Source organism: Hoplias malabaricus, chromosome 11 (assembly GCF_029633855.1).
Source record: "Hoplias malabaricus isolate fHopMal1 chromosome 11, fHopMal1.hap1, whole genome shotgun sequence".
In the NCBI taxonomy this organism is placed as follows: Eukaryota; Metazoa; Chordata; class Actinopteri; order Characiformes; family Erythrinidae; genus Hoplias; species Hoplias malabaricus.
The window spans coordinates 31517562-31543260 of NC_089810.1; the positions used below are offsets into that span (position 1 = coordinate 31517562).

The 25699-nt window shown below is 41.6% G+C and overlaps 1 protein-coding gene across 1 annotated transcript in view; it reads right to left on the reverse strand.

Moving 5' to 3' along the window:
* The window catches only part of nectin1b (nectin cell adhesion molecule 1b), a 128058-nt gene that overhangs the window by 11455 nt on the left and 90904 nt on the right, over positions 1–25699 (reverse strand). The window contains exon 5 of the mRNA XM_066684977.1: positions 19443–19594. Coding sequence (XP_066541074.1) covers positions 19443–19594 — 152 coding nt within the window. The remainder of the gene's footprint in view (positions 1–19442; positions 19595–25699) is intronic.

Sequence of the window (25699 nt, forward strand, 5' to 3'; positions counted from 1 at the left end):
CTGCAAGAGTGAGTTACCTTTTTAGTAGGTATAGGGAATGTAGCTGATTCTGGGGATCTACTGTTCTCACAGCAAAACATACTCCTCACTGTTTGTGTTCAATCAGAAGCTCTACTACAGAAACTAATTAGCAGCTTGAGCTACTTAGATTTGTAGCACTTTCGGTCTACCTTAATTAATGTAACTGTAAGAGCACAGATATGTCAGTATTACGCAAATATGGACCAGGAATAGCTTAACATCCTCAGCCATTTTCATGCTTTTCAATATTCGGGGGGCTTCACAGCTGTCCAGATGCATCCAGATTCCTTTTCTCAGATATGGCTCAGTCAGAAATTCACAGAGAAAAACAGCCTGAGCCACACCAGACCCCCTTTTTTTTTTCTTTTTGTTTTTTAAAAGTCTGCAGTATGGAGCAATGTTTTACCTGTGGCCGATCTAGCTGCTTCCCCTCTTACACTCCCACAGTGCCTTGTGCTCTAAAATGACAGGTTAAATCTGTGAAGGGAGCTCTGTTTAACTGGCAGGGGGGGTTACCTCTTCTGGTCTCAAAGTCGAAAAGAAGCTACAGTACTTGTTCTGTGAGAGTTGCTTAGAAAAACAAGTCTACTTGGCAACGTGTCTGCATAGCAAAGGCATTACAGTGAAAATGCTAATTTCTACAGTAGCAGAAAAGCCAGTAGTGAATTTACTGATAGCGGTAGGAGTGCCTGCCATATCGCAGAATAAGGTTACATTTTCAGCTTAGAAATGGACACCAAGCTATTCTAGTAACACTGCATTGGACTACAGCTGGAGAAAGAGATCAGTCACACTTAATAATAGGAAATATCTGCTGAATTATATGATTTAATTACATAACAACATACAAATATACTCAGATATAAATGGGCCCATACGGAACGTCGGCAAAGTCTGAGTACACTGTACGACACCAATAGATTGAGGAAAAAAAATCACACATAACAGCCCATGTTTTTGAATATGAATTGTGATAAACCTCCCTCTCCCCAAATACATCTCTGTGCTTGTCCCAAAACGTATAAATCAGCTTTAATAATGCTTTGATAGACACTGCCACCCACTATTTCACAACCCTGAGCATACAAAGGAGGTCCTTGAAATTCACAGCGTCTGAATCAATCAGCGACAAGTGTCTACGTCAAGCAAGGCAGTTATTTTGAAGTCGTGGGCCTAAGAACGAGAGCTTCGGAACTTGTATGAACATGCTGTCGGACGTGAGATGGAACATCTCCTCACAGCTGAAATTAAAGTGAGGATTGAAAGATGGGCACAGAAACAAAACCCTCACAGCGGGGCTTCTAGCCACTCCTCTCATCAGAGACAGACAGAAGGGTGATTCTTTTCTAAGCATCTCACAAACGTTTGTTTTTGAGCTGTATTTTATTTTATTTTATTTTAATTCCGCATGCTGAGAACTGAAAGTGTGTCCCACCCTGCTTGGCTTGTCTTGACTTGACTAACCCATGAGTGTTGTACGGCAGCAATGTCATATTCTGTATATATATATTGGGTGAGAATCATATTCAGCCTTGGGTGTTAGTACTGGGAACAGGAACACTGCTGCATTCTTTCCCCCTGTGGAGTCTCGGAACATTTGCTCGGAAAATGGGCACTCCTGCTTTCCTAAGAAATGCGTGGGCCTGCTCACAACTGTGGTGGTTATGTCATGAGTTAATCATTTTAGCAAGACGCCGCTAATAAAACATTGGATCGGGTTTCTAATGAAGGCAGTGGATTGGAGATGGTGGTGGTGGGGGAGAGCTTAGCCCTTACCGTAGCTGAAAGAAGCAAAGCCAGGCAAGGGTAGGTAGGTAGGAGTTGGAGGGGGTGTATGGTGGGCTAGGGGGGAGTGTTCAACGCCTTGTCGCTAACGGCAACACCTGCCAGCAGGCAGATAAAGCACGGCTCAAAGCTCCTTGCCAGCTGCCCCCGGTGCCGTTCCGCAAAAACAAAAGATACCGCCTATTAACAAGCCTCTGGGAATATGCAGATAGGGAGGTTACCTTGAGTTGCGACAGCCGCGCAGGACCCATTGAGATTAATAGGTGGCAACACGCACTATAATTCAATCCCGTGGCATGATAGATTTATAATATGTGGCAGGCCGACTCGCAGCCTGTGTGTACGCCTGCCAAGATGCTTTCTGTTTTTACTAATCATTTTGTTTTATATTTTTTCTCCCACATTTAAAGTCAACTTTATGGTGCATGCATGATTTATTATTATTATTATTTTTTTAAAAAGAGCATAGCCTGCTCTCTCAAGAGCAGATCTAATACAGCGTATGTCTTTCGGCAGTGTATAATGTCAGGTCTAATATCTTCCTCACAAGTACTAACAATGAGATAAGGACGTGTGACTAATATCTTGCCTTACAGGAATAGCCTCAAACGGCACGTAGGACACATCTCAATCTATCACAGCCTGGCTTTTTTCCCCTCTTTTCCTAGCATTTTTATGACTTTGGCAAGATAAAGGCAATGGGTTAGAGCTTCTGAAAAGCTGCTTTGGCCAGAATGATGAGTGCTGTAGTGATAAATGTCAGTCAGTTCTGCTCATCGTAATGATTCCAAATGATTTCCTATGACCACATAATGCGTCCTGACCATAATAAACCCCTCCATCCTGTACCTTGAACTCTGCCACTGACAGCAATTAACATAAACTGCCTTTTATGTCAGCCAACAAAATAAAGCCTCTCTGCATCCGTCAGCTGTCATGATAGTGCCATTGGAGTCATAAATCCAAATATTGTGTTTCTCTTCTGTGTGTTGTTGGGTTTTATGACACTGTTTATTTCTTTGGGAAATACAAGGTAGTGTCATCTCTGGCTTTATCCACCATTAATAATAAGTGAACCATCATGAAGTAAATGCAAACATGATTTCAGGTGCATGTGACAGTGTGTGCCTGTTTGAAAGACATAGGCGCATAGCTTTAGTGTGGACTTAACCCTCTTTACCTGGGAGGCAAGCTCTGGAACATTTTCAACTGCTCCAAAACGTCCCGATTGTCCTGTGGTTGACAGTACATACTAAACTGAGGCCCCTTTCACACATGCAAGGTAACTCAAAAATTTACTTGACATTGCCTGGAGGAGATGTATGTGTGAACGCAGTTGTATTGGACATTAACCGGGACTCATCCTGTCGGCTCTATAGTACAAAGTCTGGAGGAACCTCATTCATCTGACAAGAAAAAAAGCAACTGTGTCTGGACCTGATTCTCCAAACTTTCTCCAGAGTTCATTTGTGAAAACAGTTTGAGCGTTGAAATCAGAACTGGTCAGCGATATGAAATTTTTCGCATAATAATAGTAATTATGCACATATCAAACCGTAACCAGGACTTAAATGATCAGAAAATTCTAACTGGAGCATCAATGTTTGATTCATTAGAAAATTGGAAAAAACCCTTGGCCCTATCATGAGACCCCAGGTAGTACTTTACCCTTCATGTGGTAGGGATTCCAAGAGACCATAACTGTCCTTGCTCACCTTGAGCCGGTAGGATGACCAGTTAAAGGCAATGCTCATGTTTTTAATAAAAAATAAAAATAAAAAAAACCTCAGAAGACATTTCCTCACTATTGCTACTCCATAGCCTGTTTGCATATTGGAAACAGGTCTAATGTGTTTAGAAAACCCTAGTGTCAGTAAATGGGTAAGAAAAAAAAAAAGTGGTTCAGTCCAATATGCTAGGCTTTCTCACTCAGTCTGCTTGCTGCAGAGAACCTGCATATGGAGGTGTTTAGACAGTGGAGAAAAACATAAAACATGAGGAAATTGCTTTCTTCTTGCTCTGCACATGGGTAATAGACTTATCTTTGTTGTTTCAGATTATTTAAGGTGGAACTGACTCTAAATGTATGAGAATAACTGCATGGAAGTAAACACAGACTGAAAGTGGTCCAAAACTAATTAACACAAGTCTCCAATGAGTTTCTGTGGTAATTCAAACAGTGAATAAAAACGTACTGGTGCGTTAAACAAGCTACAATCATTTATATCCTCTCAAACATACACTTCCACCTTAAAGACCCGGAGCTTCTGAACATAATCCAGAGAGAGCAGCAAAATATGCATATAATGCTTTGTTGAGCTCTGATGATTTATTGGCAGAAAAATAAGTGCTATGTTCACATATCTCAGGTGAAAGTAGCTCTTAAATTAGTGACTGGTCAGACCTAATAAGTGGGTGGAACTGGCAATGACTACAAATGAGGGGAAAGTTTAAGCCACTAATATTTACAAAAGCAGCAACATGATTATTGATTCTTAGCTGATCCTTCCAAGATGTAACCAGGCCCTATTAAAATGTAATTCTGGTTACTCCACTGGAATGCCTATGTTGCAACAGGCCCTCAAATTAAAGACTTGGGAGTATGTGACATGCCTCTGTCAGTATGAGTCCATGTCCATGTGACTTGTGTATGCATGTGTGTATATGTAATAACACTCTGTGGGTGACTGGTTTGAGGGTGAGGCTGGGTCGTAGGTAAGACCTCTGGGAGCAGAACTTGCCCGCACAGGCTGCGTAGTCACAAGCCAAACCTTACACATTCCTATCATCTAACGGCATCGCTCTGTAAAATCTCTGAACACTGCGGCACAGAGAGGCCTTCAGAAGAGGAGTAAAATACCTCGACAGAACCGAATGAAACAGAGAGACAAAACCCTCTCTCTGAAAAAAAAAAAAAGGCTCGGAAACAAAGAGAGTTAAAACACCTCTTGTGTTTGAGAGAGGGAGAAAAAAGACGAGAAGAAAAAATGACAGGAAGTGAAAAACGACATCACAAGAGTGCTAGAACAGGAACAAAGAGAGAAGCTGCATTCAATGATTCCAGAGAGAGAAAGGGAGAGAGATGCACACAGTCTCTCGTTCTCCGGGATTTGCCGGGGGTTCAGAAACTCACAGAAGTGCAATGCTGCCACAAAGAATAAAACCTAATCAGCAACTGCAACTTAGCGAGCGGCAGAGTGTCCTTCTCTACCAAAAGGCTCGCTTCTCTCTCCTTCTCTCTCTCTCTCTCTACCAACTTGCCTTTCTTCTTCTATCAGGATTTTACCGACTCTTTAAGCTGCTATCGCACAGTTTCCCTTGCCTCTACCTATGGCTTTAAGCTTCAAGTAAATAGGAGTAAAATGTCACTGCCACCACTACAACCTTTAGACCTGAAATGTGAATGGGAATTAGTGTGAAAAGCGGCGTGTGGTCTGCTCTGGGGGAGATATGTGCCAAACGATGGGGAAATCATGACATCAAGCACGGATGACATATTCCAAGCTTTGCCTGTTCTTGTGATGGTAGTGCAGTTCTCTCTCTCTCTCTCTCTCTCTCAAAGGTAAGGCTGGGATGAATTTTTAGCAGTCTGGCCTAATCGTATTTCTCTGGCCATGGCTAAAGATTTCTCCCGCTGATGGATGGCTGGAGTTGCTGGAAGTGGTAATGACACTCGCGTGCCACTCTTGCCGAACACAATGCAGGAAGAGTTTTTGCGTCTCTAAGCCGACACGCTTCAGAGCTTGAGCCAAATAATGAAAGAGCGGATACTTGGCCTGGCAGATGAGAAAGCTTCTCTGGGAAATACAAAGAAAGCTTGTGACTAGATGACGAGGGGAGATGGGAAGTGAGGAGAGGACAGAAGTTGAGACGAGAGGAGACAGGGTAGTAAAGAAATGAATAAAATAATCCAGAAAGAGAGACAGAGGTGATGAGAGAAGATGAGAGCAAGTGAGACAAGATGAGAGAAGAGTTGACATTAAATGAGAGGAGAGGAGAGGAAATGAGACACGATGTTGGAGAGGTAGGTGGGGGGAGGGGAAGGAAAAAAACAGAAAATAAAAGAAAAAAAACAATGTGATAGAATGGTGGATGCAGATAGTAGAAGAGAAGGAAATGTGAAGATAGGATGGGTGGTAAAGTAATGAGAGATGATGAGAGGAATGGAGACAAATTGAGGATGCTTTAGGTGGGGGAAACAAGCAAAGGGGAAGAAAGAAATAGAAAAAAAATAAGGAAAGACCAAATGTGAGAGAATAGAATAGCAGACGGTAGAAGAGAAGGAAAGTGTAGGAACAGACAGAATGAAAGCGGTATCTTGTTTACCCCCAGCTCTCTGCTTGTTTTGGGCTGCTTTCCTCTCGTCTGATGATTATTTTTCGTCCTGCCGTGCGTAATGAGTGAATCATCACTGCAGCACTGACCCTGGGTTACTGTCTGACCCAATTACACGCCCTCCCCGAAGCGGCTGCTTGCAGCAGGGACACGCGGTACCCGGGGACTGGAGGGTGGACTCCTGCTGAAATCATGGCCACTTCGCTGTTTGAACTGTGCTGACTGTATATACTGAACAATCACTGGATTAGGATCAACAACCTTGTATCTGCATTCACTGTACATTTCAACAGCTCCACTGACCACCAGTTCCTCTGGATACTTTATCATACCTATTGATTGACTAGTAAATCGACTAGTAGTCCATTGATGCATTATGCCATATACATTTTCTTGTCATTTAATCACAGGCATCATTCATTATACTTGTGTGGGATTCAGCAAGATGACAGCCCCCTGTGTTTCCTGTTGTGTACAGCAGTTTGTCACTGCAATGCACAAGTGGTCAAATCCACTTGGTGTCATCAGACTGTAGGGATGTGCATGGGAAAGTGGGAAGGCAAAGAAGGCTTGGCTTAGTTTGTTCATTCTAGTCCCATTACAACACATGCTACCTATCCACTAGCCCTTAATACATCTATTCCATTCAGTCCACCAGAGACCAGTGCTTGGCTTGCAAAAAGGCATTTGCAGGGAAGGCTGAGTTGTCTACACTCCCCTACCCATGGCTACTCTCTCCCTGCAGTGACCTCGTCCTGCTCTCGGTGGGATAAAAACAGACAAGCTGTCAGTGCGGCACGCTGCTCAGATCAGCTCCTTCTATGCTGCAATCCTTCTTTCTTTCTCTCTAGAGGCACTTCTCTCAGTCCAACAGAAGGAGAAATGAAGAGAGGAAGCTAGAAAGATAAATAAATGTGATCTGTAGTTTTAGATGCAGTATGTTCATTCATCCTGTCGATTTTAAATATTCTGAAAAAGCATGTGATTAATAACAAATAGGAGAGAGGAGGGGGTGGGGTTATGAATATACTAATACCCATGATAAGGTCTCATTTGGATAATGAGGCAGTAGCTTAGCAGGAGTCCGCTGTGTTCCTGAGGAACTCGCAAGCCTGGCTTCTCGTTTTATCAGCCTCTTGTGGCCCGAATCCTCACCCAGGAGTTTCGCCCACTAAGCCTTATGGAACACAGCTGTGTACACCACGGGAGTCCGCCCAGACCCCGGACCCCGTACTGTGCATCTTTGATGTAGGCAGTCTGCAGGGACCTGTAAGGTGCCATCTTCATGGAGAGAGAGTCTAATGATACATACAACTCTCACATGGCCTACAGAGGCATGAATAATGCAGCAGGCACTCAATGGTGAAGGGGAGGCTTATGGGTGGGCTGGATTTGGATGGCTTCAGCTCAATGTGCCACAGCAGTCAGATCGAGACTAGCGTCCGTATGACAGGCAAGACAAACACATCTCATGCGGCTGAGAGGAGCTCGTAGAGAGCTGACATTAAAATGTCTCATCAAGATGGCACAGCTTGTGAGAGAGGAAGAGGAGGAGGGATGGGCAGTTTCTATGGTTTCTTCTAAGTTCATGTTACTCATTCGCCATTTTATCAGAAACGCCTGCTTTCTTGCTCCACCCTCTTTGCTGGAGGACGTCATCTGTTGCCTTGCATAATCAGGACTAGCCATCTTTTAGTTTCTAGTGACTATGTAGCCACTCTTGGGTGGATTAGAGGTTTAACCAGTCATAGCTGAATAAAAAAAAAAAAAAAACGTTAAATCGTCATAGGTCTGATGTACACCTAGTGTAGAGTGCATTTCCAGTGCATTGTATCTACACAGCTCAACTCAACTATTTGAAGCCTGCGGTTTCCATTAGAGACATGGTTTTGTGACATCACTAACTCCATTTCACGGGGGAGCTGTGCTAGTGGAAAAGCGAGTTGAGCCGTGTTGAGCCGATCCCATGCAGTGTCATTTGATTTTTGGTACCTGGAACCTTATTCATTGTCCAACACCATGTGTTATTATTGTTGTTTTTTGGGACTGAAAAACAGCTCCACACATAACCTCAAAAAAGATCTGTGTATTTGATTAATTATTATTTGCACTAATCTGGTCACGCTGGATTATTTTGTCAGCCAAGGAGCATTTGACCCTCTTCAAAGGACCACTGAATAATTTTATGAGCTGCCATTAGGTGTCAGTACATATGCTATAGCTTCTTAAGCTTGGAGGTCTTACAAAAGGCTAGATCAACACTCTGCAAAGTTTACAGGTCATAAAGTTTAGCAGGTAATAAAAACGTATCCTGTTCCAGATAACAGGTAGCAAATTTGCATGAAGGAACAGAACAAAGCAGAGTAGAGTTAAGTAGAGTGGTGTAGGTACTATGTAGTGGAAAAGGTACACTTGGACCACTATAGGGACACAAGGCTTAAGGTAGTTCAAGGTAGGTGGTTCAAATGAAGTGGATGCTAGGTGCATTTCTTGTAACTGTTGACAGTATTACAGTATAGTAAGGCAGAATTTGTAGTCATGGTAACTCTGAAGTTGATTAGCAATTGACAAGTTGTTAAGATCCATATTGGAACAAAAGTATCCAGTCCCTGCGCACACCTTCCCTGCTTTGCATGCCGTCACAGCTTTGCAAGAGTGACGACCGAAACTCAGCGGAAGTAATGAATACATTAAAAGTGCTAATGTTTTATGCAAATGAAAAATCACTTCCTATTATGGAAACTCTTTTCTGCCCCCCCCCCCCCCCCCCCCCCCACACACACACACCTCTCCCTTTCTTCTCCACTACCCATCTCTTCTCCACCTGAGCTCCACTGTCTATCTCTATCTCTCTCTCTCTCTCTCTCTCTCTCTCTCTCTCTCTCTTTCTGTCTATCTTTCTCTCTGTGTCTATCTCTCTCTCTCTCTCTTTCATCAGGTCTGAAAAGAAAGGATATGTGACAAGAGAGTGAGCCCAGACAGGGTTTGGACTCAGATGCTTACATAAATGCCAGTAAACAGCATCTCTCTCTCTCTCTCTCCCTTTCTTTCTCTCTCTCTCACTCTCTCTCTCTCATTCTCTCATTCCCTTTTCCCCTCGTGGGCTATTTTTGGCTCCCATTTTATTCTATCGCTTCAAATGAATCCCAATATCAGATTCACTCAGGCATTCTTTCCAGTCACACAGATTCCTTTATTTATTTATATTTTTCATCCGTGATGCTATGTTTTATTCATCTCATTTTCACCTTGTGGTTGACATTTTCCCCCTTCTTCCTCTTTCTTTCTAACTCTCTCTCTCTTTCTCTCTCTCTCAACTTCATTTTCTCACAGCGAAGCGAGCAATTGCTTGTTCAGGAGAGCGTGAACAGATGTCTGCCACGCTAGCCGGCCAGGCGGCTCAGCCTCTCTCTCACTCTCTCTCTCTCTCTCTCTCTCACACACACACACACACACACACACACACACACACAGACACACAGTGTCTTTCTCCTTCTTTCTTGCTAAATTGAGGGGAGTGAAGTCACTCCTGCCACGTTAAGCCATTGTGCGTGAGCCCCTGTCGTAATGGATGACATCACACGCACTCTCTCTTACACACACACACACACACACACACACACACACACAAATACTCTAAGCAGTCCTGTCACACAGACAGCTGTGCAAGCCAGGGCCGCTAACTCTGCTAACAGTTGTACTGGCCTTGTCTGCACAAGGCTGCCACACTGACTGTGTTGCATCCTCTCACTGATCAAACTCGGAGACGGTGCCGTGTGCACAGAGCCGAGGCTGTGTGCTGGGAACCGTGGAATATCTGTGAGCCGTGTTACACCACCTCCTGACCGCCAGACCACTTCATTAAAACGTAAGGGTCTAAAAATGCCCTGCAGTATCTACGCTGTAAAAAGAACCCCCAAAATCATACTTCCTGTGGTAACAAGCAATTTAACCAGGTTTATTCAAAGCCAGTATATACTCTGCAAGAAATTGGTTGAAACAATGGGTATCAAGGCCATTTTTTATGCATAAGATTAGATTTTGTTCTGAATCTGTATAAACACAGCTCTCTATTTCTATAAGAGTCATTGGGCAAGACTCTTAATGCTCAACCACACCTGTAACATGACTATTTAATGATATATTACTTTGGATAGGTGTGTCAGACAAATCCAGTCAAAATTTTATTCATGTACATGAAACGGTACAAAAGAAAATGCTTCTTTAAATGAAGAAAACAACATTTACATCAGTCGAAACCGTAAATATACTTCATATCCACATGTCATTGTGACTACAATTGGCCTGTTTGCGCTGCTGAAGCTCCAACCCCCTGAAACTCAGGTACCGAAAAGGTGGGGAGCTCTGATGAGAGAAAATTCTAACCTGGAGGAACAGGGCAGCCTTGCCCTTAAGAATGGGAATGACAGGTGCGACAGGTGAAGCTGTCTTCAAAAGTGATATCTGAACAAAGGGAACACAGGAGTCAATTCTGTCACAGCAATGCAAATCGAGCTGTCTGGACTAATACAAATCGTTTGGGGAGGTCAAATAGAAAAATGTTTCAAGGTTCTTAATGGTGGTGTTAATATCATACACAAAGGTGAAGTTATAAAAGGAGGCAAAGAGCTTCAAGTGTGGTCCTCATTCCAACTTTAAGCCATTTCATAACTCCATTTTTGTGTTTAAAGCAATAGTCAAAATTACTATTTTGTCAGATTACATTTCAAATAACCACCAGGTGGGTATTTTGCAAAGCAGGAGTTCTGTTAGCTCAATACCTTAAGGAGAAGCAAACCCTCTTTACCACACTGGGCTTAAATGAGCTGCTTTGTGAAATGCCCCATTGTGCAGTTTGGTTAAGGGTAATGATATGAAACATTAACTGTGGAAGAAACGATATTATAAACAATATGACATTACAGTTGGCAGTGTGGAACTATTCTGAGCACAGTACAGCACAGTGCCTCTTTCTCAGGGTGCTAATGATATAATTGCGGGAGGATCTAACAAAATCCTTTTCATTTTGTTACTCATGACCAATGAATCCTACAGATCCAATGTTTTTCCCACACGCAAATGAAGCGTGCGGTTTGGAGAAACGAAAGGAACCCAGTCGATAAATCTCACCCTTCATCTTTTTAATTACAGCTCTTCTTGGACTAGCTGATGAAGGAATCCACTTCAAGGGTTAACCACGTTTTCTACAACTTTTCCCCAAACAACCACAGATCCAATACGTCACCCTCCGCTTGGAAAACCCACTCCGTGGCACAATTCCCAAAAGCGTGGGGGGAGAATGAATGAAAAAGTCAAACGTGGCTGCACGTATGTGTGCTGTAATTGTGTCTATTCTTTAAGCCAGCCTCCCTGATCCCATAGTAATTAGCTGATTAAACTGTTCAGCTGGACTTGGGTCAAACAGTTCCCAAGGGGCCGTTTCACAGAAGAGGCAATTTATTAAAGGCACACAGAGAACACCGGAGAGAACATGCCTGCAAGATGCTGTAGACCAAAGTGGGACCCTATCCTCCTTTCATCTTCTCCTCTTCTCTCCTTCCTTCTCCCCTCCTATTTTGTCCCCATTTTTTTCTCCTCTCCTGCCTTGAAACATCTCTGCTTCACATTCCCCTTCCTTCTCTCATTTAATCTCCAGTTTCTACTATTCAGTTCATTCTCTATACTTCTATTTCTTCCTCATCGTCACACTCCACACATCTCCTCGTTGTTCTACAGTCCTCTCCTCTGCGCTCTCTTTTTGCCCAATCCTCTATTTAGTCCCTTACTTCTCAAAGAGTCTTCAGCATAGACCTACTAATGGTGCGGCTTGGCACGGCTGTACACATTTGTCAGCCCTGGTTCCATTAGCACAGCTCCCCCACAAAATGTAGCTGGTGAATGCAGAAATCCCCATCTCTAATGGGAACTGCAAGCATTGAAAACCACAACAATGGCAGCGCCATTTATTTGTAGTGTATTCGTATGGTGGTGGTGTTGTTTGGTACTGAACACAACACCATGCCCCGGTTATTATAGATCAGCTGAGTTTTATTGTTCCTTGTTGCGCATCGGCCTCTCGCTACAGATTTTTATTGGCCACCAATCCAAGGAGAGTTTGAACCTCTTCACAAAAGCTGCTGTTGTGAGTCAGATAAAAACAAAAGTGATCACTGCTGTAAACTGGAGATTTTACAGATGGCTAATTTGAGCTTGATGTCTGAATTTTATGGTGATTTGCAAGTCTTTCTAGTTTATCTAGGGTTTACATGTCATGATTGGTCCTCACTCTGCTCTCTTGGAACCATACCGACTAAATGCATGGACTAAAATAAGGTTTCCCTGTAATAGGTACAAGATATGCATAGTGGAAAAGCAAAAAAAAAAAAAAAAATGCATAAGCAACATGTGTGTGATTAATCCACAGGTCATAGTGATGTACAGTTGAACGGTCAGTACAAGGATTTTTTAAAATGTGGACTGTAGCGAGAAAAGCAAGAGAAGAGCTGTGTTAGCAAACACACTCCTCCTCATGGAGCAGGAAGGTGCATGCCCTCAAGATGAACTCAGAACAGGTTCGGGTTACACCTTAAATACATGCTCCCAGATGCTCTACCTTCCACGCTCTCTGTGCCCTGTCAGTTCCAGAACGAGCCGTGCTTATCAAAGCATGTGAAAAGCAGGGCGTTTGATATGAAAGCTACCACGCAGCATCAGGCCTGGTGTCAAAGCTGCACAGCTAATGGAGAATAATGAGACAAGTGTGTGAACTCTGTCTGGGAAGGACTGCTTGGCAGATTTTTAATTAAGAGGTTCTCAGGTAGGTTGAAGCCTTTGTTTTGGGGGCTCCCCTTTGTGGAAGCCTGACCACTGTAATGGACATTTGACAGATCAGTGCCTCCTCCTCTGTATCGATCCCAGACTATGGATTTGCATTCTCTCTTGCAAGCTTTAACCACATTTGACAGTGTGCTTGGAAATAAAGCCAGATGTTAAGTAGTGTGTTAGTCTGGGTCATGGCAGGTTGTTCTATATGTTCAGGGTCGGAGTCACAGAGCGAGACAGCAGACGTAGAGGTCATTTAAGATTCCCCCTACGTCCTGGACTACAGCATCAGTCCACTCTTTGTGGAGTATTTTCCACCCCTTTGTTCAGGACAGCTCATTTGGCATTCCTGGCCTCTTTTATTGAAAGTATAATATGGCTGGCAGTGAGGCTTAAAAATCTGACAAGTCTCAGCCAGGTCTGTCCAATGCTGTTTGGGGGAACAAAGATGCCGTTTGAAGTTAATGAAGCATAAGCACGCGTCTCTACCTGCGTTGGGCCAGGGACGGTGTCAATGTGCTTCACCACGACAGCGATAGACATGAGAGGGATGGAAAGAGCATGGAAAGAATTGTGTGGAGCAAGGGAGATTTGAGAGAAAAAAAAGTAATAAATTGAAATAGAATACAAGAATGCATCACAGACTTTTGAAACTGTGTCGTCATTTTGCAGTCATAAGGAATCTGCGACTGGGTCAGTGTTAATTTCACTACGATGAAACATATTCAGTGACAACCTATTTTTCCACAACAAAATTTAGATGAGTACTAAACATAATCATTTGAAAAAGAGAACTGTCATGAAATGTTTTCTGCTTTTTCTCAACGGATAAAAACTAAATGATAACGTGAAATCACAAGGAAATTAAAACAGGAAAATGCTCAGTCTGTTTATTGCTGTCAGGGCAAATACACTCGTGAAGACAAATCCAAACCCAAATGATTATTTCTTTGAACTTTTGGGAGTCATATAAACTGCTGGTGATTCATAGATTTGAAACTCCTGGAGTTGACTCAGTCTTGGTTTTATCTTAAAAATGTTATGTTAAATAAATGTAAATAAATCTATCTGAAGAAAAAAAAAACACTGGCAATTTTCCTTCCATAACCTTGAATGTTAGCATGATTTGAAATGTAATATACATTTTAAATTATTGTTTATGAACATTAGTAATAACTGTGGCCTGTGGCCGATGGCAACTGTTAAAATAACAAAACTAACAAACAAAACAAACAAACAAAAAACACAATTCATTTTCTCATATTGAAATGCTGCCTAGACCTAGAGTTCTTAATATGAACAGGATGCTGGCTACGGAATGATGCATAACATTGGAGGTCTACTGGCTGCAGCTGTTGGGAGAGTTAAGTTTCATCATTGCATTGAGTAACCCTGCAACTCCAGCTTCACAATGTTATCATGGTTCCCACACAGAAGGGCAGCTGCTACCCTGACTGGAGTCTGGCCGCCCTGGGTCCTTCTCGTGCCTACTGCACACAATGCCTTTTTTTATTTACCTCTCGGTGTGAGGAGGGGCAGGTAGGTACGCCAAGCTTGGAGACGCTTTTTATGCTGACAGTTTGCAAGTAGCTCAGGGCAGGGTTTTGTATCCACCCCTGCATCAGCCAGCTTCGACAAGTATAGCACTTCCCCAAACTTCATTCATTTGTCACTGTTACCATGGGAACATGCTGCTCCTGTGGGAATCTTTGCGATGTGAAAGTGTGTGTGTGCAGGAGGGAAAACTTGTTGAATTAAGGCAGTCTATATTATAAGTGTCACCTTATAAAATAGATGTGACCAGGGGTGAATTTGGGTCATAGACAGTTTGGACCACTGCACACACATACACACCTATTCCAGTGTCTGCTCACTCCTCTGTACTGTATATCTGGGACTTCCAGTGGGCTGAGAATACTGTTTGTTCCTTACAGAATTGGTCCCCACCCATATAAATCAAACATGACTGACATTCTGACATATCAATCTCTCTGCCCACTTCTTGACGACTTCAACCAAACATTAAATGGTTAAATTATACTTTTTTAATCTTAATAATTGTGGTTTAAAAACCCCACATACAGTGCCTTACTGGATCAACCAAGTTAGAAACAGTCTCCCAGACTCAGCTCCGCCTGCCCAGCACATAACATGTGTTTGTTTTGTGCCTCTTAAAAAGGGACCTCAGTGGCATCTTTGTAGCAAACATATTTCCACAAGAACAATAATACAATATATATAGAGTTATGATTACTGATTACCTGTAGAATACAAAAAACCCTCTTAATCATGTTCATTTACATCTTGTTTTGTTTGCATTTCATTTAAATGAGTATAAATATAGTAATGTTAATTCATATTGTTCAATTTAAAACATGGTGAAATGGTTTATGCATCAGCACTTTTTTTTCCTAAAACATTTTAACAATACTGTGATAATAATGATAATTTTGATATTAAATTTTCATACAAAAGGAATGTTCCTTGTGTGAGGCTGTGATAGCATGCCCCTTGCTGGAGTTATCTGTCCTGCTCTAGCTATGAAGAATTAGCCTGAAATAGGCCATATGTGTTTATTCATGGCAAGACCCACTTCTGCCATGGAGAGTGGCAGATGGAAGAGCCTCATTAACATCTCATTTCGTCATGCCGGTCCTGTCATTGAGCTGTGGCCACTAGACTCCTGTCACAGACACAAACCATGAGGTCTTACCAGGCATGTATAGCCTTCACAGCAAACAGATTCGACCATATGTCTAACTGTAGAACAAAATACACATAGATACAATGTCTCAATACCTATTTATCAATTATTCCTTTCCACCGATTATCCCTTTTTCACTAATTATCCATTTCCCACTCATAAACCTAATTTGGAAGCGTCCGGCGTGTTTCCACCAACTTAAGCTGAGACGATGATGGATCCAGCTGGAAGCAAAGCATAGTAGACCCCCAGAGCCTCAAAAACTGGTGGGAAATGTGGAGGGAGTTAGCACTACGTTTCCATAAACTCTGAATGGAACTGGTTTAAAAACCAGAGTTCCTATGGTGGAAAAGGGCCAAATGGGACATGTTACTAACTTGTGATTCCAGATATAAACAAAGCTTTAAAAGTTAGACAAGCCTGGGCATCTCGTTTTTTGAAGAGGTTCCAATTATGGAAGATAAACAGACCCCTTAAAATTCAAAGACTTCACTACAGCTTACGGTAGTTACCAAAAAAATATTTACAAGCTACTGAATAATGTCATAAGAGCACTGTGGTTCAAGAGGTCAAGATACAAAGTGGATTTTGGATATGAAAATTAAAGGATGCATGCTCAGGTCAGCATGTCCAACAAATCTGGCATACGAAGCCTTCCTGTTCACTCTGGATCTGCATAGCGTACTAAAATAAAGAAAGCTTGAGCTGACCAATGATGAGAGAAGCAATAGCTCAGTGATCTCTCCACGGAACGATCCATCACAGAGTGGATACTGCCATAGCTGGAGTTACACAAACTCAGCGGGACTAGTCCATGTACACTGTGAAAAAGAAGCCAGGGAGAAAAGAAGTAGTGCTGGGATCACGCTGCATCAATGACCTTCAGCCAGCAACACAAAAAAAATAATTTGGAGGTGCCTCCTCCTGACTTTGTTTCAGATCCTAGCAGCATTAAAACAGCATAAGGTCCCAGTTTACAAAATCAATAGCTACCCATGAAATCTGCTTACTTATCAAATTGACAGCATGTTAACACAGAACCAAACGACACCCCCACAGACTGCCCACCCCACCCCCCTCCCAACAACAAACAACTGCTGAATACACTTCCAGCATTCACTGACAATTTCCTCACTCGCCATCTTTCCAATGGCTGCCTTTCAAACCTCCATTAACACCCTGCTAATGTTGGCTATGCATGCCATCAGGACCTGACAATGTACCAGACGACATCACTGTAGTCCTAGGGAAAATTTTAGCTTACAGTCAGCTGCCACACACAAATAAGCCAATTCCGCGAGCATAGAACAACAGAGGACATGCAAAGCGATGCAATTTTCGAGAACATCCCTAGACCAACAATGAAGCAAAGAAACCGAGAAAGACGACACAGGCATCATCAGAGCAAAACTCAAGCAATCTCTACACAATTGATTTAGCATTTCTAGACCTAGATTAGGGCTGCACAATGTGGAAAATATACTCGAATTATGATTATAGCACTCTGTATTGTCATGTGCCTTGGATTATATTAGGCATGCAGTGGTGAATCTATAATGTAACATGTTTAAAAGTAGGGCGGTTCAATCATAGTTCTAAGAATATATATATATGTATTTTTTTTTGTATATATATATATATATATATATATATATATATATATATATATATATATATATATATATATATATATATATATATATATATATATAGTATTTAAGCAAAGAAAACTGTAAATGTGGATGAAAATTAACATAGACAGGCATTTTAGGCAACAAAGAGAATGTTTTTAGCTGTCCTTCATGGTGTGTTTTGAAATGCTCCAAAATGGCTTGGAATAGAATCTTTTTATATTGCCTTCCACTGAAGGATAAGAAGGTTTTTCCCTTCTGCTATAAAGTTACTATTTTGGAGATAAATGGTTTTTTCTTTGGACGGTGACAACCAAAATCACATTTTTTGGTGTTGGGTGAGTTACAGAGGATGTCACTTTTTATTATCAACCTTTATTAAGTTATCCCTAGAGTTAACTGATACAACATTGAAAGCTGAGGATACTAACTCTTGTACATTGATTTTCCACATGTCTTCAGATTTCCTCATACTTGCACTGTTTTTAGTGTGTATACTTCCTTCATATTTTTTTCCATGATGAAATAAACTGAATACCAATATACTGACCCTGGCATCTTTAACACTTAACCATGCACATCCTTAAAATGCCTTCATTTTCATCAAAACAGACCTCTCCAACAGGAACCATGACTGGCCAGGGTGGTTATGGATTACCTTTCTGTGATACTGAGTTTGCAAACACTATTGACACTGATGTATATTAACAAAGGATATACAGTGCAGCCCTACACAAGTGCCCATAACACTTTCAGTACTGGTCTGATTTTCATTGTGTTCCTTTATACAATAAACACTAAAACATAGCAGGATTTAGGGGCAGAGATGCTGCTCTAGTTTTGCTCTGCTCATCTGAAGCTTTTATTTTTTCTTTTTAGGATTAAGGGGGAGATGTTCCCCTGCATTGGAAAAATTAGCTGAGAGGAATGTGAATGGAGAAACCCAGTGATGGATACAAAGTACTCCCACAGGGATGTGAATTTATACATGAGGATAGATGACAAGATATTTTATTCTGTCACTAACAGTCTGTAAGTGTTTGTGTGTGTTTATATGTATATGTGTGTACAGTTGTGTGTTTCGGTACTGAAATTTGGAATGACTGTTTGCAACAATATGAAACACTGTTGCCACAGTATATGTCACTACATTTATTATAAGAATGCAACAGTAGATTAGCAGGTGGTCCACAAATGTTTGGCCATACTGTGTGATCCAATCTGACAATGTCATTGAACATGACAAGTAGTTACTATAAACTAAGACTTCAAACTGAGCAACATAATATATTATTGTTAATTCCTTTTGTTTTGTGTAGTTTATCATAATCATTCAAATTATTGGCTGAGCTCAGACTAAAGAATTACTTGTGTATGGGTGAAAAACATAAAAACCTCATCGGGTTATTTATGATGTCCAGTAATGCAAAATAATTCAATCATTTTATTTTCAACTATTTGATTTCCATTAGTAGTAGCGGCTGTATGCTCCAATCAATGGGTGCATATATCATACATATCACATTATGTACTATATACCTATTTTCTAATTCGGATTCTTGTTACAGCGGATGCTGGAAGAGAAGTGTATCTTTCCACTTTGGCGCAGCTATTGTTAGTTTTCAGCTCTGAGATTTATACACAATGAGCACTGCCTGTGTGTATGTGTGTGTGTGTGTGAGCGCACTTGGTGAAGCAGAGCCAGCAGGTGGGCAGACCTCCTGCCTGTCCACATAATTCACCTGTACTACTGCAACATGCTAGCATCAGCATGAGAGGTAGATATGAGTGTGTGTATGTGTGTGTGTGTCAGCAAAAGTGTTTAGAATGTGTGTGGCTGCTTACATGTGCGTTCAAGCTTGATTGAGCATGTTATAATATGTTAGGCTAAGCCTAAGAGCATTCCATTTTTATCTCCCTCTCCTTTAGCGGGATATTAATATGCAGCATGAGGCCAATCAGGAAAATAAAGACTCTGTTATTTGAAATAACTCTAATAGCTTAGTATTATGCCTCCAGTCACTTTTCAGCCACTTACATTTCTTCAGCCATGATTGCTTGAGTGCGGGTAGAATTCCTTCTCAATTCACACACACACACACACACACACACACACACACACACGTACACAGATCTCCACCTACCTGTCACATTAACCTCCACCAGGCCAGAGCGTGTGCCGATGCTGTTGGTGGCGTCACACACGTATGTGCCTCCTAGCTCATATGTCACAGGACCCTTAAAGAAAAGCGTGTTGTTTTTGATCTCCACGTTCTTGGGCAGTGATCCATTCAACCTGAGAGAGAGAGACAGAGATTTTAGGAGTTTATCTCCAGGCACTGAGTTCATACCCAACACCTCAGATAAGGTACACGCTTGGCAAAAAAAGTGTCCTATATACCCTTTCACAAGATTATATCTTTCACAAATTTGGACCCTTTCTGATATTAACCTTTCTGGCTAAGTGTGTATAAAACAATGGAATACATTTATATTATTTGCTTGTTACTAAACAAGTATGTGAACATAAGAATATGAGATATCTACTGATAATTTCTGCTGCATGCTATTTTGTATGGGGTAGTGTTGCTATTGATTGTGGTTGTGTGAGTTGTCTGTAGAGTGTTTTTGTTGTTATTATTGATTGTATGTAACAATTTTGAACTGTTTTATGATTTTAGGTTGCCTTTTTAAGAGGTGGCCAGGGACTACACATGAAAATTAGCCTTTTTGTCTAACTCTGGCTTATTTACATAACTTCTCTGTTCATTAATGAGCATTGTCCCTGTCAAATAAATAAATAAAGAAAGACAGATTATAGAACAGCTACTCTGTGGGAGCAAGAACTCTCGCTTGTGGCCGAAATCCAACCATGAGCAACAAAACACACAGCAGTCGCATCACAACAGACACTTTCATATGAGCTGCATCAGTATCTTTAGGAAAATGGCTAACAAAGGTATGAGCAGGGGAGCTCTGCAGGTCTTTACAGGCCCACAGAGCCTGGGGACACTAAGTGGGGGATGCAGAAACAGCTGATAGAGTGTGAGTTAAAAGGATGGGAGGGTAGAGGGTGAGACAGCAAAACAATAGAAAAGGTTACAGTCTAGCTGTAAGAGCTCTACTTGTCTTATTCTGAAGCATGAAAAACAGTCTACTGTGCAAAGCTGATATTTCAAATATGCACACAGTTTGTACAATCTCCTGATTCAAAATAATGGAAGGAAATGGAATACACTTGAGCAGCTGTACACAGGCCTAAGGTCACCATTCTCGGTACCAAGTGTTGACTACATGGGTGTCAACTTCCATGTATTGGACTTTAGGGCAACTTAACATAAGGGCTGCCTGCAACCAGAGAGGGGCAGCAGTGGCGCTTCCCTAAAGTAGACTAAACCAAAGACTCCAACTCCCAGAATGCCTCTGGGTAATTGCAAAATTAGATTCAGCTGGAGATAGCTATTTAAACCTGTGAGACCTACAAAGAAAATGCTGTACCTTTGTAGGGTGACTGGTAAAAAAAAAAAATAATAATAATAATAATAAAAAAAAACGCTCTAAACTAAAGTTAAAGAGTATAGTAAATTAAAAAAAAACCCATTTGTTTGATAATGCTATTTGTTTGTTGTTTCTTGTTTTATTCCCCGTCACTAAGAACGATCCTCCCCGGTGGTCATCCTACTGTCTTTAGTGGCTGAGGTTGGTGGTTAAAACCTCAACTTTACCAAGTGCTCCCACTCACCAAGCACTCATACTTTTTATGATTATATATCATCTTTCAGCATATTTCTTGACAGACTACTTGAATCCCTCACTTTCAAAATAAATACTAGAAGGCCAGATAGTGCCAGAAAGTTGCTACCATGTAAAAGTATTGTAGTCAAGCAAACTTTAGTATGAAACAACTGTAACCAAATGTTCAGAGAATCCAGTTTGTTCCTTAAGGAAAGAGGTTGAGGTGGTGGCTCAAAATGTGATGGAAACCACATAATAAAATAAGTCTGGTTTTGAAAGAGATGTGTTGATTTCCCTGCTTTCACCTGCCTGTGGGGAATCTCAGGAGAGCTTCCCGAGCAGCAGCTGATCAGGTGAGAAACACAGGATATACCCCATGCTAAGCTCACACTCAGAGCTTGACCACACAGCCATGTCAAAATATGAGAATTGTGTTGTCTGCTGCTTGGTTCGGTCACAGTTCAGTGGACCACCATGTCTAGACCTGCCTGGATCTCTAACTCCCCCAAGCCTGAGGAGGGGGTAATACTTTCTGGCATTCCAGAGACAGATGCTACATCCTCCCCAGGCTGTCCTTATCCTACCCATCAATAACAACGTTTGCTGAGGGCCTGGATTTCTTTGCGGGCATCTCGATCTATCTAGCCCAGCACTGACCTTGTCCACACCTTGTATTTTCACCCAGTTGTCTGCCAGCCTAGACGGTCTATGAGAGAAAGCTTTCAACCTAAGCCTGGAAGGTTAGGTGAGAATGCTAGGCTTGCAATCTGATTGAAGAAGAAAAAGACTCCCTGACTTGTGCACTTGCCCTAAGGGAATCCCTGGCTCTATTTTAAAGGGCATTCTGGTTGTCGTATGTTTTGAGGGAAGTTCCTGCAGGCTGTCCCTCAAAAAATTTAACTGAGAATACAAAACTGTAGACTTTAGGCTGTAACAGTATTCAGAGATGAATCTAGATATTCCTTCACAACCTTAAGCCAGAAACTACCCCTTCAACTACACAAGATGCATTGCTTCTTACCATATCTGGCACTGATTATCTGTGCATGCTGATTGCAAATGGTTCCAGTAAGCTGCAATATCTTAAAACAAAAGTACCCTGCAAGAAAAATTTCCTATGATAACAGAATATAGCCAGGAGTATCTTACTAACAGTTCGTTCTGACTCCACACTTGCAAGTGTGGGACCTTTTGATTCCATACAAAATAGGACAAGTTTTAGACTACTCCTAATACAGAAAGAGTGCTACATATTAGTTATGTGGTGAGGGGGAGAAGAAAAAAAAAATAATATAGATTAGCAAGCATGATGTGCTCCCTGGTCCAAACTATCCTCCACCACAGACTCTCGTAATCATTAGTCATGTCCTACTGGATAAACAAAGCCTGGCCTTTGGAAGCACTCCCCTCTCCTGTTCTCAACGCAGAAGCAGGCAGTATGCCGTGGCGGCCCACAAGAACACCTCACTGTTAAAAGCTACGGAATGCATCATTTATCAGAGCCGTGAGAGGATAGAAGCGGTAGTAACGAGCACTGAGCCAAAATTAGGCCGGGCTGCAGAGGGCCCAGCAAAGAGGTCTCTTTAGGTTCAGTCACAGGGGTTTGACACAACAACCTTCAGCCTCTCTGTCCCAAATGGGGCCCATACATCATTTATAAGGAGTGAAGGATCTTTTATGAAAGTGATTCATCCTTAGTAATAACTCACCTTCCATAAGTTCTTTGACAAAGTGCGAAGAATTTGACTTCATATGGTCAGATGTGTTAATGTCTGTTTCATCTTTCATTATGACCTTATAGTGCATTAGGAGGTGTGCAAGGAAGGGAATTAGCAGGTTATAAAGCTAATACATTAAAAAAAAGAATCACTGATCTGGTAATGAGACCAAGAATGAGAAGTTCTTAAGGTGGAAACATACAGAAATTGAAATTTCAAACCAATTGAATTATTTAAGAAGCTGTCATTTACAGAGCATTTTTTGACTAACCAAACTTGTTGAAAGGCCATAAATGTAAGATTTTATCATGGCTGAACAATGAGCGGCAACATTGCTTGAATTCAGCATGTAGATGTGTTTAACATGGGCAGTGAGAACACAAGGAAATGAAAATTAATTATTGAAAGACATTGGTATGAGTTTGTTTGGCTTGAGTAATGATCTGGATCTAGATGTTTACAAAGTATGACTTTGATAGCAAGTTTTACAAGGGTGTACCAGAGCAGTAATCTGGCACTGAAAGGTTAACACGTTGTCCTTTCACATATGCTCTTATTTTGAGATCATGTCTGGTCCCATAGCACTAATAGGTAATAGTCTCAGGAACCTGTTCCATTTCACTGGGCAGATGGTCGCCTATAGAATGACATACAGTTCAATAATGCTGCAGATGTAGGTGAATATAATTATGCAGCATAGTGTGCTTCGAGGAATTAAACCTCACTTTGTAACAGTTCGTAAGCTGTAGGTTCATTCATTGTTTGAAGAAGTATTTGGTAGCATTTATATCTTCAAAATCATGGTGATGCTCCACTGACCTGTAATAGGGAGACTAGAGCCTCTGTCAATGCTACTCAAGGCTCACAAACCACACTTTGGTACTTCAAAAGAAGTGTAGGAAGCCACACCTCCTCCCCAACCCCCTTGATTTCAGGACAGTGCTGTAAAAGTCTACAGCACTCAACAAATGTACAACAAATGTAGGGAAGCCCAGGACCAAAAATTCCAAATCTTACTTAGTGTTCCTTTAAATTACTGATGTATTGTGGACTTTTAGAGAAGAAGGCACTGATATTTGTAGATCGTTGCATACGTCTAATGCTCAGATATTCAGAAGTCAACAGCCAGGTGATAAATAGTGTATCAAAGTGAAAGAATGACTGAATGAACACAAATCACCATGATTCACCACTGTTTGTCCATTTGCTTCTAATATGAAGGCGTCTCAAATGAGTCCATTGTGTGTCCTAAGTGCACATATGTGTGGGTCGTGGCTGTGTGTTTAGGCCTGAGCGCATGCATGCAAAAAAACTCACGTGTTTGCGTGTTCTCGCACTCACGTGAGGCCAAATATGTTGTATTGCACATGCATGTTTGCTCACGTGGGCTTGCATGTACTCATGAATGCTCTCGTGTCCACGTGCGTGTGGGCCTGGCTGCCTGTGTGTGAACGCTGAGCGTACATGGCAGTGCTCTCCAGCAGGCCGCTGATGACCTCCAGAAAGCAGCTCCGGGGAACCTTCACAACACATTTAGCGATAGCAGCGCACTGTAGCCGTGGCCGTCCCCTCCGATCTGTCAGAGCCACTGCACTGTCTCTCCCTATCACTGTCTCACTTCTCCTATATGTCTCTCTCTCTCTCTCTCTTTCTCTCTCTCTCTCTGTATGCATATAGTGTGTATTGTCCAGTGACACTATTCATTTGAATGTGTGCCTATATATACAGTGTAGGTAACCCAAAGACAATGCCATTTAATTTGTATTTGAAAGAGAGAACTATGGAAAATAGGAAACATGTGAAAATTATGAAAATAACTTCTGTAGAGAAGTTAGGCTATTTCTGCATTACCATGGAATGCAAAAATTGCACGTGATTCTCTTCACTTCACTCTTCTGGTTTCATCAACCTCTTTCCTCCCTTCACCACATTTCCGTGTCTGCCTTTCATTCTCCCTCTGCATCTCTCTCTCTCTCTCTCTCTCTCTCTCTCTCTCTCTCTCTCTCTCTCTCTCTCTCTCTCTCTCATGACTGCTACCATGATGCAGTTCTTAAAAAAAAAAAAAAAAAAAAAAAACCAGCTTCCTCTCATCCCCCCATAGAATGGACTATTGTTTTTGTGGCCCATTGCTACCTAATCCAGCCAAGTGTGCGCCTGTTCTCCCTCTCACTTATTAAAACCTAACCCAGTCCACGGAGTCACAGCACCCTGGGCGCTAGCAGCCATTAATCCACCCCCACTCAAGCCCAGTGACACATTTTCCCTTCCCTGTTCTCTCCCAGCAATTACAGGACAAATTGCCACATTTATCTCTCAATTTCACTGCATAATTCCCCCATTTTTAACAGCACCTTGCCACCAATCCCCTCCATTGTGGCCTTGCTGTTGGCCTGCCTGGTTTTTTTGGTATTTATGTACAGGAGGAATTAACTATAGGACAAATAATGGCTTGCCAATTCCCATGCTAAATCCTTAATGAGGAGAGCACATGAGAATTTATTACACTACCAGGAAAACCAAGCTCTTCGGGTCTTGCATTATTTTTATGTCTGTCTTTCAACTGTGAGAAAACAACAGCCCTATGGGTTTGAACGAATGTGAAACCTCTATTGAGAAAATGACACAGGCAAGTTACAAGTTACTAGGACATTGGTAACCTTTACAAAAAGTACATGGGTGGAATTGAATCAGATGTACCCAGTTTTATTAACCAACACATAAATTAATATATCATTTTCTGGCTGATTTCCAAGGTTTAAGGAACATGATTTCATGTCTAAAACATGACCTATTAAAATACCATACATTTTAAAACGTTGTCATTTGTATGTTGAGGGCACTTCATCATTATTTGTAGTTATTCTACATTCACCAAATGAGCCCCCATCCAGTGGTGGCGCTGTTTCACTACATACACCCGAAGTCTCAGTTATTTACCCCAAAAAGTG